Source organism: Vespa mandarinia, chromosome 1, assembly GCF_050613455.1.
Source record: "Vespa mandarinia isolate Hongniang chromosome 1, ASM5061345v1, whole genome shotgun sequence".
Lineage (NCBI taxonomy): Eukaryota > Metazoa > Arthropoda > Insecta > Hymenoptera > Vespidae > Vespa > Vespa mandarinia.
Genome location: NC_140810.1, coordinates 18495931 through 18512500, shown reverse-complemented (window position 1 = coordinate 18512500; position 16570 = coordinate 18495931). Strand labels below are relative to the sequence as shown.

Below are 16570 nucleotides of genomic sequence, written 5' to 3'. Positions count from 1 at the left end.
GGAACGAAGAAAAAGTGAAGAAAAATTTTTTACGAATCTGTCGCAACATTAATTGGTCTATCATATACGAAATACATATATACATACATACATACATACATACATACATATATATACATACGTATGTATATGGTGTAAAATGTGAATGAATATGTCCTATGTTATATACACAGTACATATTCATACATAATATTCATACATAATATTAATTTTTTCATTTATTATATATCTTATTTATAAACAATTATGCGATCTATACAGAGATTAATATTCAATCAAAATATAATTAAATGCAAAATAATTAAAGTTAAAAATTTTCAAAAACGAATCCCACGAATGAAATAGATTCTTTTTTTTTCTATCTATATTTCTTATTATTTTTGTGTAAAATCAATTCTCTTTTAGATTTTTATCATCGATAGGATATCGAGGATAATGTAAATGGTTATGTGTGTTTATGTTCATGTATGTATGTATCTATGTATCTATTCCTCTCCACTCCCCCCCTTCCCTCACTTATCCTTATACGGATACACGTGTTTTATCACGTATAATCAACTAAAGAGAGACGAGATTCTGGTTTACACGACAAGCACATTGCCTTCCGCAAGCTCTCTATTCACTTGTCGTAATAACTAGTGTCGTAACGGCACGATAACTATAGTACCATTATATTACGTATATCACCTATCTACTTATGGCATGTTACATTTAACCGTAGCACGAACAAAACTAACCCATTGTTCGTTAAATAGATCGTATCGAAAAGGATTTGTTATATTGTACACGTATAAAAATTTAACTGAACGAAGGTTGAGAAAAAAGGAAAAAAAAAAAAAATCAAAAAAAAACAAAAAGAAGAAGAAGAAGAAGAAGAATAGAAAAGGAATAGAAAACAAAAAAAAGAAACAAAAAAAAAAGAGAGAAAAGAAAATCGTTTAAAATCTTTTCAATTTACTATTTCGAAGGTATTTCAAAAAGAGAACTAACGTAAGTTAGTGTCTCGAGTTAAGTAATCGATTTCTGTAACGTTCTTGAACTCATACATTCTCTTTTTGTTAATGCAATTAATACTAACGCAAGAAAAATGTCGATTTCATTAGTTCTTCGAGTCGAATTATTATTTTGATTGTATCCATATTTGGTTATCGTAATTTTAAAAATTGAAAGGTTCCCGTTTAAAAATTCAATCACCTTGACTCATACGTATAAGTATTAATTACGTAAAACGTACGTCTAATCCGCAATACCATTCTTGAAGTTTGTTTCCCTGACCTAGATTGGTCCTTTTCTCTAACGGCGATATTAATCGACGGGAACATTCGAATATATAAGCTCGAGAATATAAATACGTACGTATTTTCAACGTTAAATCTTTTATAAAATATTATAACGATAATAATATTTGAGAAAATAATCTTATTACTAACCCTTTTCAAATTATTTGCAATGAACACGACGTAGACACAACAGCTGCCCAGTTGATAAATCAGAAGGAAAGTGTTTGTTACGTGTCTGTAAAAAAAAAAAAAAGAAACTTATTATTTTTTTATATATATATATATATATTTATTATTTTTATTTTTTTTATTTATATATATATTTATATGTAAAATAAAGAGAGAGAGAGAGAGAGAGAGAGAGAGAAAATAAAATTTGTTAAATATTTTCATAAATATATTTATATATGAAATATATAAATAATATAATATATAATATATAATATATATTAATTAAATATATCCAATATATATTATACATAAACAAAAATATATGCAAATAATGTCCAAAATATTATATATATATATATATATTTATTTATTTATATATTTATATTATATATTTATAATTATATATATATATATATTAATAATATATCAACAATATATTAGAAAAATGATTTACAATCGACATTGATCGATGTATATAAATATAATAATCGTATTATAATAATAAAGATTAACATTACTTACATCGATAATTTCGAAAACCGCCTCAAACATACCGGTCCTTCCTCAAGTGCAGCCTCAATGGTCGCTGGATAAGTCATGGATCCTACTTTTTTTCTTTTACACAGATCATACATCGAAGTAACGAGTATTCGCATGCAATATGTACAAAGTAGGCCTATAATTATTGTAGCGATCATGCCTAACACGTATCCCGAATTGTGAAAGGCCATTGGCATTGCAAGAATACCAGTACCTAAGCTACCTTTTAATAGATGGAATAAAGTCTCCACATTTCTGAAAATACAAATATAATAATCGTATTTATTAAATAGAAAAAAATCCGTGATATAGAAACTATTGTCTCATTTTAAACGATATGGATTAATATAATCGATCCTCTTAGTTTTATAAAGAAATAAAAGTTTCAAATAAAAGTTATTAAGATAACGAGTATTACGTTTTGAAAAATATAATTGTGAGTTGTAACAATTTTTTTCTTTCCTTTACTTTTTTTTTCTTTTTTTTTTTTTTTTTTTTTATAATGGAAATCCATATTTTAAACATAACAAGAATTGTTAGATATATATATATATATATATATATATATATATATATATATATATATATATAAATACAAATCTAAGGAATATCTAAAGTATACATTTTCAATGTTCTTTATGATTGCTGAAGAGAATCCATGAGTGATTACAACTTCAAAGATGTATGAATAAAATTAAAGAAAGAAAATAACAAACGAACAAAAAGGAGAACGTCAATTAAATTAATTCAATGGGACATTCTCCCGTATAAATATGTACATATGCATAACGTTAAGAATGTTTTTTTAAAAATAAACATTCAAAATATATCTTCAATTAAATCTGAGAAATTTATTTATTTATATAATTGCCCATACGTTACAAGATATTAGCATAAGATATATATTTAATATTCAAAGAGTATAAAATAGATAGATTATGCTAATCTAACGATCTATCATTTATTTGGAAACTTTTTATTACGTTCATAAAATCCTTTTCTAAACTATAACAACGAACAATGTAAACATACCACGAACATGAATATGTATTACATATTGAAAGAAACAATATGTTATAATAATATCGTTAAAAAAACGAATAGTAGACGAAACCAAAAAAAAGAAAAAAAAGAAAACAAATAGAGAAACAAAAGTCTCAAAATAAAAGTGAAATAATTTGTTAATTTACATAGAGACATATAATGTCTTTATAAAATTACATAAAAATTATAAATTAGTATGATACTAACGTGGTCGGATGTGCCACCGTTCTATGGTCGTATGGTTCGTAATCATCGTCGTATTCTTGAATACCTTTCTTCTTTTCTTCGAGCTCCAACGTATAAATACTCGACCGGTTATTCTTTTGTGGGTTTCTGTTAAAGAAAAAAAAAATTAAATTAATAAATAAATAAATAAATAAATAAATAAATAAATAAATAGGAAAAGAAAAATGAAAAAAAAAGGAAATATAATATAAGAATGAAAAAAAGAAAACATTAAAAAATATTTTCTATATATATATATATGTTACTGGTTTTCCTTGAAGGAATACTGATTTATTTTAAAAATGTGTACATACTTATGTTGCATCGGTATGGAATTTGAGTGCCATCCTTTTGGCTCCAAAGCATCCTGAAAAAATAAGGAAGAAAAAAAAAAGGATAAAAAATCATGAGACCGTTGATTTATTTAAAAGAGAAAAAAACAAAAAAGAAAAAAAAAAAGAAAAGAAAAACATTTTATCTGATTAGTTTAAAATTTTTCGACATATGTATGTATATCTTTGTCTTTTTTTTTTTTTTTTGCGATACATTCAGCTTTAAATCGAGTAATATAACAAATCATTCAGCAATCTTATCGCGAAAGAGAGGCTCGTTTTATTAATCCGTCAAAATCTCTCATGATTTGTCTCAATTTATGCCACTACGTAGATCTTTATTGATCTAAAATTCAATTTTCAACTTGGTACATATATAAATATTTTTACCTGCATACATACATATTGTACATATATACATACATACATACATACATACATACATACATACATTAGTATATATGTATGAATTTTTTGAGGAACAAAAGATAAAACGATAATAAAACATTTAATATATTTAATATCAATACTTAAAATATAATATCTATATGTATATATATATATATATATATATATATGGGTAAATTAAAAGTTACTAGGTGGGTTAAAAAGATCCTAAAGTGATTTTAAAAATCAATTGCTCTTCCCTATAATCTTTCAGGTTGATTACTATTTTTTTGTAATTTTTCTTTCTTTTTTATTTTTTTTTTTTCTTTTCAAATTATAAAACTACAAGCCGAATTGTAAGTACGAAAAGTCTTTCGAAAGAAAATGTTAGATAATTGATGTTGATAAATTAGATAAAAAGTTTTTGGCCCAACTAAGAACATTTTGTTCGTCTTATATATATTTCTTTCGTTTACACAGATAAATTTCACATTAAATCATTTAAAAAACGTAACTATCGTAATAAATATCTTTCCTTCGAGCCTGTAAATAATTTCCAATGGTTATACCAAGAATCGAATTTATAATCGAAGGACAGCGTAGAAATCGATTACGAAAGAATCGTAATTACTGGATCGATCGAATGTGGCAGAGAAAATGTCATAAATATTCCCATTAGTTTGAAAAATTGTTAGAGGTGTGAACGTGAACCGAGCGGACGTTTTCCTCCGTTTACTGCATGTTTATTTATCACGGCTTGTTTGAATTACGAGCGTGAAATATCGTCGAATAATGTGTGTTCAACGAAAGACCGTCTCTCATATTTCAAAAGGAACTAATCGTAACATACCTTTTATTAAAAAAAGAAAGAAAAAGATAATTTTCTAATTCAATTCATTTACATTTGGTAAAAACTAAACGATCAAATATTGTTTCACCGTTTACGTTTAAAGCACGAAATGAATAATTAATAATCATTATCATAATAATAACAATAATAATAATATATTAATATTAATATTATAACTATAATAATAATGATAATAATGATAATGATGATGATGATGATGATGATGATGATGATGATAAAATAAATAAAAAGATACAAGTCTAAAGTATATTCGAGGTACGTACGCTTACAAAGAATCACGTGAGTTTGTGGTTTTCCTGTAAGCTTGTCTGATCAAGAACTAACGTATCTACTTGACAATCCGGTTCCTTTCGAATACCAATGAACTTACGAGGATATATTATCGATTCTTATCCTCGTCGATCTTTCTTTTTTTTTTGTTGTTTTTCTTCTCGATTTTTATTGTTTTTTTTTCCTTTTTGTTCCTTTTTAATCTCTTTTATTTTCTTCTTTTAGAATTATTTTTTCCGCTTTTTGTTTCAGTAATGTACACACGTTCATATATTTACGTATGTAAATACACATTTTATATATATATATACATATATATATATATATATATATATATATATATATATATATTATTGTTAATAGGCGAGAGAAAAAATGATTCGCTGAATGTATTTAAATAATCGTTTTCTATCTTTGTCTCTAATTCTCTCCCTCTCTCTCTTTCTCTCTCTCTCTCTCTCTTTTTCTCTTATTTCTCATAAAACAGCCTTTAGCATAAGCGCTAATAGTTGCGTAACGATCGTAACGGAAGATTTACAACGATCCGACAATGAAGACGATAACGAGAAGAATCGCCGTCAGAAGAGTGTTACGATTTTACTCGTGGAATTTATTATGTGAGTATAAGTTATGACCGAAGTATATATACATGAATGTATGTATTTATATATATATATATATATATATATATATATATATATATACATATATAGATATATATGTATGTATGTATGTATGTATGTATGTATGTATGTATGTATGTATGTAGATACTGTAGATCCGTGTATGTAATAATAGAGAATCGACACATCTGCTCTAGTAGATCCAATAATATATCACGATAATGGTCTCGATCGTGATCGAGAGATCTTGCGAGATCTCACGTCTCAAATGGAAAGATTTGATTTTGAAATTACGATGAGACGTAGGCAAAGATGAAAACAAAATTAAAAAAAAAAGAAAAATTAAAGAAAAAGAAAGAAAGAAATAATAAGATTCTCATGTTCATTGCTTCGAAATAATCTAATTAACATTATCACAAATCGACAATTATCAATTGCCCCTAACATATTCTCGTTAATTAGTCTAATTTATTTCGTAACTATAACGTTAAATAGACCTATGTACCTATGTAACGATAAATTTAATTAACATCGATCTCGTTAAACGCCACTCGCTTATATTTTCTTTTCCTTTTCTTTTTTTTTTTATTTTGTTTTATCTTTTTTCTTTTTTTTTTATCTTTTCCTCTTTCTTTTTTTCTTTCTTTTTACTTACACGATTATATTTAGAACAAATAACACGCGCGTGTTTCATTAATTGTAGCAAAAATTTATGTCTTCTTCGTTTTCTTTTTCTCATTTATTTCAATATATTTCTTTGTTATAATGAAAAAAAGAAAACAAAAAAGAAAAACAAAAAACAACAAGTATACGAAGATCTCTAGATTGTTATCTTTGTTAATTCAATTAACGTATTAACGAACAAAGACACATTTAATTTATCTTTAAGATCTATAACTTAGAAAAAGTAATTTATTCTACGACAATACGTAAATCAGTAAAACGACGTGTTTTTATGAATTTAAAAATTTATTAAAAAAAAAAAAAAAAAAGAAAAAAAGAAAAAAGAGAGAGGGAGAGAGAGAGAGAAAGAGAGAGAGAAGTAACTGACTTAGAAAAAGACAAAAGAGAGATAGACGAACAATCGACGGCCTTGGAGAATTATCTTGGCCAAGGACGAACGAAAAAAGAAAAGCAAGTACGAAAACGAAAAGGTAAAAGATAAAAAAAATGCTTAGCAATTGCCAATGAATTAAATTTGTTTATAAAATAAGGCGTAAATATGAGAAGTCATTTCGTAGAAGCCTAATTGTACCTTATCCCCACTCTTTTTCGTCTTTTTTTTTTTTTAATTAATTTATTTTGTTTTTTATTCTTAAACGTTTATCGATGTTAATATATTATCACGTTACGATATTACCGTGTTTCGTTCACAAATAAATGATTATGTTTCTCTCTCTCTCTCTCTCTCTCTCTCTCTCTCTCTCTCTCTCTCTCTCTCTCTCTCTCTCTCTCTCTCTCTCTCTCTCTCTCTCTCTCTCTCTCTTTCTAATTCTATCCTTGAACGTAGCTCGTACGAATTATTGGCGAGAGGCGAGAGGCAAAGTTCGCAGTTTATTATAAAGTTTAGTTTTTAATACATTAAATAATATAACATTGTGATAGCCTTTGTTTCAAATTTTAGGTCCTTTAAATCGATTATTATATTACGCAATACTCTTTATAATCGGTTATTACGTTGAAGCGTTGTCCTATGAGAGAAGTATCTTCTGTAGTGCACAATGATATATATATATATATATATATATATATATCATACGTGTATATATATATATATATATACACGTTCGTTAATGTATAACGTAATGCAGTATAGAATATATGCTCATGTGTATTTTCATTCAGTGGCAGAATGTATATATTCATGTGTATCGTCACATCTGAATTATAACATTTAAAGGAATAGAAAGCGATAATCTTCAAGAATACAATAGTAAAATCAACAACGATAAAACAATATGTATATATGTACGTATATGTATGTATTGTACATATTAATTTTGTTGAAAAGTTGATATATCTCTGTGATAAACTTCACGTGTCATTTTAATGAGAACACCCGTAATAAAAACATAATTACGATAAGGTCATCCTTCTAACGTATCAAAGTAGAATAATGATAAACATATTGTTGTCACTGAGCATTAACACCTGTTGATACAATTTTCTCTTTCTCATTGGATTCGTTGTGAACGTTTTTTCGTCGCTTAATGCTATTTAGGTTTATGCTAGCGAGATAAGAAGATGTTGAAATATTCTCGTGCAAGTCCAAGTTCTTGGCCAAAAGCTGGTATAAATAAAGAACATTGCTAGCTAGTTACAAACGAACTTATATATCAATAACGTGTGTGTGTATACGTGCGTGCGTGTGTGTATGTATGTACGATTGGAATCGTTTCATGTAAAACGCGATTACAATGTGATTGTATTTACGAATTTAATTAAAAAAAAAAGAAAAAAAAAAAAGTAAAGTCTTAATATCGATCGATACGATTAAAATGCCACACATCTGACTTAGCACAGTTTTTTAATCTCAAAAATTTTGTCTATCAAAATCTCGAAGATAATATCATGTTCAAACCTTATTACGACGACCATTTTAAAACGATATCACGAGTTTTCAATCGAGATCGTACTACATACGATCGTACATATATACTTACATGTACGGTTGTTAATTGATCATAGAGATCGATATAAACGCTTTAGACGCGTTTAATTATCTAACTTCTAAAGATGAGTCATTGTAGATCAACGAAAGAGTAGATACTCTAGTTTGTTTTCAACCAATCGGAAATTTACCGAATGGAATATTATCTCTCTTTCTCTTTCTCTCTCTCTCTCTCTCTCTCTCTCTCTCTCTCTCTCTCTCTCTCTTTCTTTTCCTTTCATGTATCAAAGATAATTGATTAAGAACGTTCTAATTCTCTCGTATTAATACTAACTTATTTGTTAATAAATTATTTATGATTAATTAAGAAATCAATTTCCCGCCGAACGTCGTCTATCGTCATCATCATGCATAATTGTTTAATCTTCATAAATATAAATCTTATATAAAAAGATTACAAGTTAAATATATTTATTATCTAATATAAATTAAATAATTAAGTGTTGGTAAGAATTTTGTTCGGAATTTTACGTGGAATAAAAAAATGATTAATTCGTCGATACCGATGAAAATTATCGTAAAATGAAAATAAGACAATGTCCAATGTCGAAAAGAAATCAAAATGAATTCCGTTTATTAAAAGAAAGAAAATCCATGCAAGAAACTATAAATGTATTTCGTTGATTAGAATAATTCTCCTTCGCTTTGGAATGGCACGATTTAAATTTTTTGTACTTTTTTCCTTTTTTTTTTTTTTTTTTTTTTTTTTTTTATTTCTTTTTTTACTTTTTTTTTATTTTTTTTTTGATCGTAGATAATCGATCAGCCAATCACTAATAACGTCGTATGATTTCATTTTTTGAGAAATTTTTTGAGAGATCATTTTTCTACTTGACATTTATCGCATTAAAAAAAAAAAAAAAAAAAAAAAAAAAAAAAAAAAAAAAACAAAACAAAACAAAAACAAAAAAAAAAAGATCGTAATGAAAATGTAGACGCACGAAAGAAAGAGATTTCTTTGAATTGAAATTCATCTTGTAAATGCAAAAGGACAAATTTGATTTTACGACGTAAAAATTATACAAAAATAAAAATGAAAGCGATTTGTCGAACGTCGAAAGTTAAATAAAGGAATTCCGCTTGTTAAAACGGAACTCGTGCAGATAGATTATGAGCAAACGTGTTGATTAACATTTTCTTTTTTTTTCTTTTTTTTTCTTTTTTTTTTTTTTTTGTTTTTTCTACCACCTTCGCACAGTACGATTTCGTTTCCTCGAAAAACAAACGACGTTAATTTACTCTGCAGCCGCGCGTGTAACATTATCCCTCTCTTATTTTTTTGCTCGCATTAGATACGAGAATCGCGAAGAAGAAGAAGAAGAAGAAGAGAAGAGGCTCGTTTAAAACTCGTGACACGCTTTCTTCCAACGGAAGTCTCCTAATTAAGCGTGAACCAAGAGAATCTTCACGTACGTATCCGTCGTCGTAAGAGATGGATTTTTCCTTTTTTTTTTTTTTTTTGAAGAGGGAGGAGTAAAGAGGTAAGAGGGAGAAAGGGTATGTAAATTCGTTACAAGATAAGTTTACAAGAGAAATTGAATGAATACATAATGGATATACGTGAATGACGTGTTGTTCGAGTTATTGCAGATATACTTTTAAAGTGTTCGAATAAAATTATTTTACGATTAGGAATATAAAAGAGCCACCATGTTTCGTCTATTATACATGTATGTAAATATCAATGTATCTGTAGAACAATATATATACCGTATATCCATACAGAAAAAAATAATATATATATATATATATATATATATATATATATATATATATATATATATTATTGCAAAATAATAAAAATATAAAAAATCTATATATATATATATATATAGGTATTACATATATATATATATTTTTTTTATTAACTTTTAAATTAAGGAAATATTCAATTAATAAATATTTCAGGATTCTTGATTAATAAATCATTTCTTTTACGTCGGACTCAATAAATGCTTCTTTTTCGTTTTCCTCGAACATCTCTTTCACCAATCAACTTTCAAACATATCACTTATAACACACTTGTCTTAATGTTATCCTTTAAGGAATTAATTCTTTAGATTTTAAACTTTGAACTTTAAATGCGACTTGCTACGATACTTCGATAAATATTATAGTAATAAAATCTAATGATAGTTATCGCATACGAAGTAATAAACTATAATGATCTATAGATCGATTAGAAAGATTTCTTCAAACATTTATTATCTTTAATGGATTATGAAAAATTAAAGCAATGTCTATCGCTTTTCCGATAAGGATAGAATTGATTATAATTGTTCGATTATCCAAGTACATCATTATCAGCAATAATCTATCGAAAATGTAAATATTTGTTTAAAAATTATTGATATATATATATATTTTTTTTCCAGCTCCTTACTATTGACATTTATTATGTTTTACGATAAGAATGTTTCCTTCAATTATTTGGATAACCTAAATACTTGAAGAAATTCTTTACAATCATATCATATTTACTCCGATAGATAGAAACACGTGGTTCTCATAATAATAATAATAATAATAATAATAATAATAATAATAATAATAATAATAATAATAATAATAATAATAATATATGAAACAATACTAATATAATAATAATGATAATCAGATAGAATTTTTATATGTGATAACTGATCTTATGTTTTTTCAACTTTTCTCTTATCAATTTAAATGTATAATCCTCACGAAACAAGCGATAAATGTTCAATTAATCACAATAACAGATAATATAATGATAACAAATAATAATTAGAAAAAACACAATTAAAAAATATATTTGATGAATTTTTAATAATCTCTCTTATTTGCCGTATATATATACACGTATAAATGTATAAGTATATAAGGAATGTAAATGTGTTCGAAACTTGTTCGTTATCGATTAGTATTCCTTTCTTTTTTTTTTCTTTTTTTTTTCTTTTTTTTCAAGACCCATTGTGCAAATTAATCGAAAAGTAACGATAAGAAAATTCACGGAGGAACTTCTTTTGAAGCTTCGAAGTTCGACGAAAGAACACGATATTAATTCAATTGTAATCGCTATCATTGTGGTTGATCTGAAAAAAAGACGAAAGTCAAAGGAGATCGAACACGACGACGATGAGTCGAATAATCGAATTGAAATATTTCGATATATAAACATTTTATTATGAACAGAAGTTTTATCCTTTAAGATAAGCCGATCTGATTTGACGAAATGGTTTGATTACAAGATAATTCTTTGAATTTATAAATTGCCGATAAAAACAATAAGATGTTGAGGGAAGATAAAATAGAAAAAAGAAAAAAAAAAAAAGAAAACAGAAAAGAAAAGAAAAAAAGAAATGAATAAAAATACAATGCGGTTAATAAATTATTAATGAATGTAACGTGAATGAGACAGAATAAATATTCTTAAGTAGAAATGTTTGCGAAGATTTAAAAGGGCATTTATTTAATGAAATTAAAAATGCATTAATCATCGTCGGAATATGCCTTATCGAAATTCTTCCGTGAAGATTTATGCATATATATATATATATATATATATATATATATATATATATATATATATATATATGTACATACGATACAAAGAATTCATATCGAAAAAAATAAAAAAAAAAAATATATTAAACGATAAAATATTCTTACGTTACAATTTTATATATCTCTCTCTCTCTCTCTCTCTCTCTCTCTCTCTCTCTCTCTCTCTCTCTCTCTCTTACGTGAGATTATCGATTAAATTTAAAAAAAATGAAAATAAAAATAAAAAAAAAGAAAAGAAACATAAAGAAAAAAGAAAATTCATCTCTCTGTAATATCGAATATGAAATTAAATTTATAGATCGAATTATAATATTTATCTCATTTGATCTAATACGACTATACGATCGTATCGAATGGCGATGGGTCCATTTTAAAAAAAGAAATGACATGAATGAACGCTCGAAAAAAGGTATGCTCGAAATGTGATTGACTTGGCTCGGATCTAACTAACTTAAATATTTAATCGTCGTTACAAAACTGGTTTAAACCGAATACGTCGTTAATTCAGAAGAGTAATATTCCACAGATAATCTCATATCGATCGTCGATGATCTTTGATGATTCTAATCGTTTTATAAAATATTGCGTTTAATTCTTACAAAATCATTAATCGCGCTTGATAATTTCTCGAGTGTTAATTAATTTTGAAATGAAGAGAAAGAAGAAAATCTCCTAAATATACAGTTCGTCGCTTTAAAAATATTTGACAGAAATTTTGTAGGCAAAAAAGGAAAAAGAGAAAAAAAAAATAGCGTTTTTTACGTTCTAATAAAAAAAAATTTACTACCATTTAATCGATCAAAATTGTTTACTTTTTTTTTTCAATATCTTTTTACGACACATTCCTCATGTAACACATTTAGAAAGTAAACAGATTAAAATCGCTTATAGTTAGTAAAATTTAAAAAAAAAAAAAGAAAAAAAAGAGAGAGAGAGAGAGAGAGAGAAAAGAAAAAAGGGAAAAGAAATGTTTGAATATTTTTACAATAATAAATTTGATATCTGTCATGTGTGTCGTCATATGAAAGTAGTGTGAAAAAAAAAATATTATTAAATTCTAATAGTGAATGATCGTCGACGTTTACATACATAGAATACATTATAACAGAAGAATATCATCTGATCGAAAACAAGAGGAAAACATAAAGTTTGTTTAACTTCAACTTTGATATCGATAACGAGAGATCATAATCGATTGATTTATTGCATAAAGTCAATAGCTCGAAAAAAGTGAAAGTCTTCTATTGTATATATGTTTATTTTAACCATAAATTATATTTCCATTTCTCTCATGATCAGACGATTAATATATCGAGTTTTTACAATGAGCTCATTGCCAAGATGGAATCGAAAGAAGGACATTTAAATGATTGTGCGTTAATGTTCGATTTGTCCTTCGCCATCGAGAAATGAGTTTTATATTTAATCTAATAAAAATGTTCCCTTACAATTTTAACGATCGTTAACAAAAACTTTAAACAATATCTCTCTCCCACAATCTGTGTCTTTAATTTTTTTATTCGAAAGGTATGATCATGTAATCCTTTTTTAAATACAGAGAAGAGAAAGAGAAAGAGAGAGAGAGAGATAGAAAGAGAGAAAGGAAAAAGAATATATTATATTGAAGCACATGTATACACATATTCGTCGATGTAGGTCAATGTTCTTTCAAATTTAAAGGACACGAATGAAGGATATGCTCGAGAAGAGACAGAAAAGGCGCGTGAACACGTGATTGTGACGTTAAAATGAATAAAAATATACAGCGTAGTAGCTATGGCCGTTATATATACATATTCATATACTAAGATATAAACAATCGCAATTCGCAATCTAGGTGGTTTGTATGAACGTAACAATTACAAAATACTTGAGAATTTTTTTATAAATAATATTTTTAACCATAATTTTCTGTACAATATTTATTTCAACTAAAATTTTTTATTAATCATTATTATTATTATTATTATTATTATTATTATTATTATTATTATTATTATTATTATTATTATTATTATTATTATTATTATTATTATTATTGATAAATTTATCATTTAAATATGTAGAAAATTTTGAATTAATAAATATATTATATATAATAAAGGTGAATATATATTATTGATGAGATAAATTCACTTTCGAAATGAATACAAATTTTCTTTTTTTTTATCTCGAAAATCAACGATATAAATTATGCGAAATAATATAATAATATTATCAAAAGTGATTCAATCAATTTTTCGAGCTTAAACATTCCTTTCTTTCGTTCCTCGTATATTCATAAAATGAAATAATTCGAAGAAAAGGAGAAAAAAATAAAAATTAAAAGATTCCATTCGCGTTGAAATTTTTCTAAATTGTCATAGTGCTTTTAAAAAATATGTCATTTTTTCTGGATTAATGTTTTTTACATTTTTTACAATAAAGATATGGTTTTCTCTTTATTTTTTTTTTTTTTTTTTTCCCTAACAACGGAATTTTTCGAATTTACGAAAGTTAAATAATCCACGAAAAAGCAAAAAATAAAAAGTTTTGTAATAGAAGCAAATAAATTTTCGAAAGAAAGAAAATTATTTTTCATAATGGAATACCTTGAAATTATCTATGTTTGGTAATTATCGACGCATAAGACAAAGGAAAAACGAAATTTGTTTTTACAATATATAATCTACCGTAACACAATTTAAAGGACATAACAGACAAATATATATATATATATGTATATATATATATATATATATGTATGTATGTATATATATATATATATATATATATATATATACATACGTATACACATACGTACACATTATATACACAATACGGAAAAGAGATGTTTATTGTCGATCTCATCTTAACCGAGATAGATATTTTTCCACTTTTTTCTATATACATATATATATATATATATATATATATATATTCTTTCTTTTTTTATGTGTTCAGATTATAACTCACCGTACTCGCTGTAAATCCTAAATTGTCGTGCGACATCTTTGCTCCAATGGATCACGGATCGTTCACGGTTATCACGAGTTTCCTTTAATCTCTTCCTTAAATTATCTTTAACTCTGCGGCTACCGTGTGCAACGAAGAACGAACAATCGTTAATGATAGATTAGAACGATAGATCGAGTGATCAATCGATCCTTCTGATAATATAATAAATTCAATTTTCCAGAAATCAAATTTAATAAAGAAAATAAATAAATAAATAGGACAAAATGAGGATAAAAAGAAAAAACAGAAGAAGAAGAAGAAAAAAAGAAACAACAAAGAAGGAAAAGGAAGAAGAAGAAAAGGGTGAAAGGTTGAAAGGAGGAGGAGGAGAAAAGTCAAGGAAAAAAAAAAAAACGGAAAGAAAGAAAAAGATAAAGATAAAGATAAAGATGAAGAAAAGGAAAATAAGGAAAAAATGATTGAGGGAAAGCTTTTGAATTTGTTCGAACGAAATATATGTATATAAATAAATATATATATATATATATATTGTTTGGTAAACTAATTTCCCGATATCTACGTTATTAGCGTTGCATTTTATACCGTGACAGGTACGGCGGCCGCAAGTCGACTGATTTGTCTTTGCGCGAAGTATTATTTATATAGCACACCACGACACGCTACTCGCACTCCTGCCATTTCGTTCTCCTATCGGTCGACCGTAGAGATCACAGTGACAGTGTTCTCTTCTATACTCGTTATCCTCGCGATCGGATCTTTTTTTTTTTTTTTTTTATAATCTATATTTCCACTACTTTAATCAATATCAATATAATATTATTTCTTTATTTCTTTACTTATTCACTTACTTATTTATTTATTTAATTAATTATTTATTTATTTATTTGTTAAATTTGTTATTATAATTGTTATTGTTTGAAAAATTTGTCGAAAAAATTTATCGAAAACACAATCGAAATCGGTCGAATTGATTTCGTTAATTTCTCTGCTCCGTACAACTTTACGATATAGACATGTATATTACCATTATTATTATTATTATTACATTATTATTATCATATACTATTCACATATAATTACAATTATATGTGGAAAAAAAAGAAAAGAAAGGAAAGAGAAAAGAATCGATCGCGATCTCTTGGGGGAAAAAAAAAAAAAATCACAGGGATTAACGTCACTTATGATTGCACAATGAAGTATTCACAAAAATAATATCTCATATTTCGTAGGAATATTTAGCCAAAATTATAATTTTAATTGCACGTTTATCGCTGTAGGATACACGATGTAGTATTTCGAACGACTAATCGGTACATAATAAGTCGTAAGTTTATAAATAGATTATATTCGAAGGACCGAACGAAGAAGTGGGGCGGATTCTGGGATTAGTCGTCTTTTGTAAACGAATTCTATTCCATCATGTGATATAGAGGATGATAGTTCTGCGAATCTTTCGAATCTTCGATTTGTGTATATCTTCGAAAATTTTCTTCGTATAACATAGTTCGAAGTCGATCGAATTTAATAAATCATATAAGTTGAAATATAATATCAAAAAATTTATCCATTCGATAAATGTTTCTTTCTTTTTTTTTTTTTCTTCTTCTTTTTTCTTTCTCCTTTTCTCTTCTTTTTTTTAACGATCCCATTTGTTCGTTTG

At 26.2% G+C, this 16570-nt stretch overlaps 1 protein-coding gene across 3 annotated transcripts in view; it reads right to left on the bottom strand.

Moving 5' to 3' along the window:
• Positions 1–15650, bottom strand: part of LOC118443649 (proton-coupled amino acid transporter-like protein acs) — a 21751-nt gene extending 6101 nt beyond the window's left edge. The window contains exons 1-6 of one of the 3 annotated variants that reach the window (XM_035870946.2): positions 15493–15650; positions 14908–15026; positions 3575–3627; positions 3243–3368; positions 1974–2246; positions 1431–1515 (exon numbers count right to left, since the gene is read on the bottom strand). In XM_035870946.2, coding sequence (XP_035726839.1) covers positions 1431–1515; positions 1974–2246; positions 3243–3368; positions 3575–3627; positions 14908–14943 — 573 coding nt within the window. In that variant the 5' untranslated portion in view covers positions 14944–15026; positions 15493–15650. Of the gene's footprint in view, positions 1–1430; positions 1516–1973; positions 2247–3242; positions 3369–3574; positions 3628–5113; positions 5295–10352; positions 10567–14907; positions 15027–15492 lie in introns of those variants that run through there. The other 2 variants (XM_035870944.2, XM_035870947.2) reach the window with 2 other exon arrangements.
• Between the last annotated feature and the right edge of the window lie 920 nt (positions 15651–16570).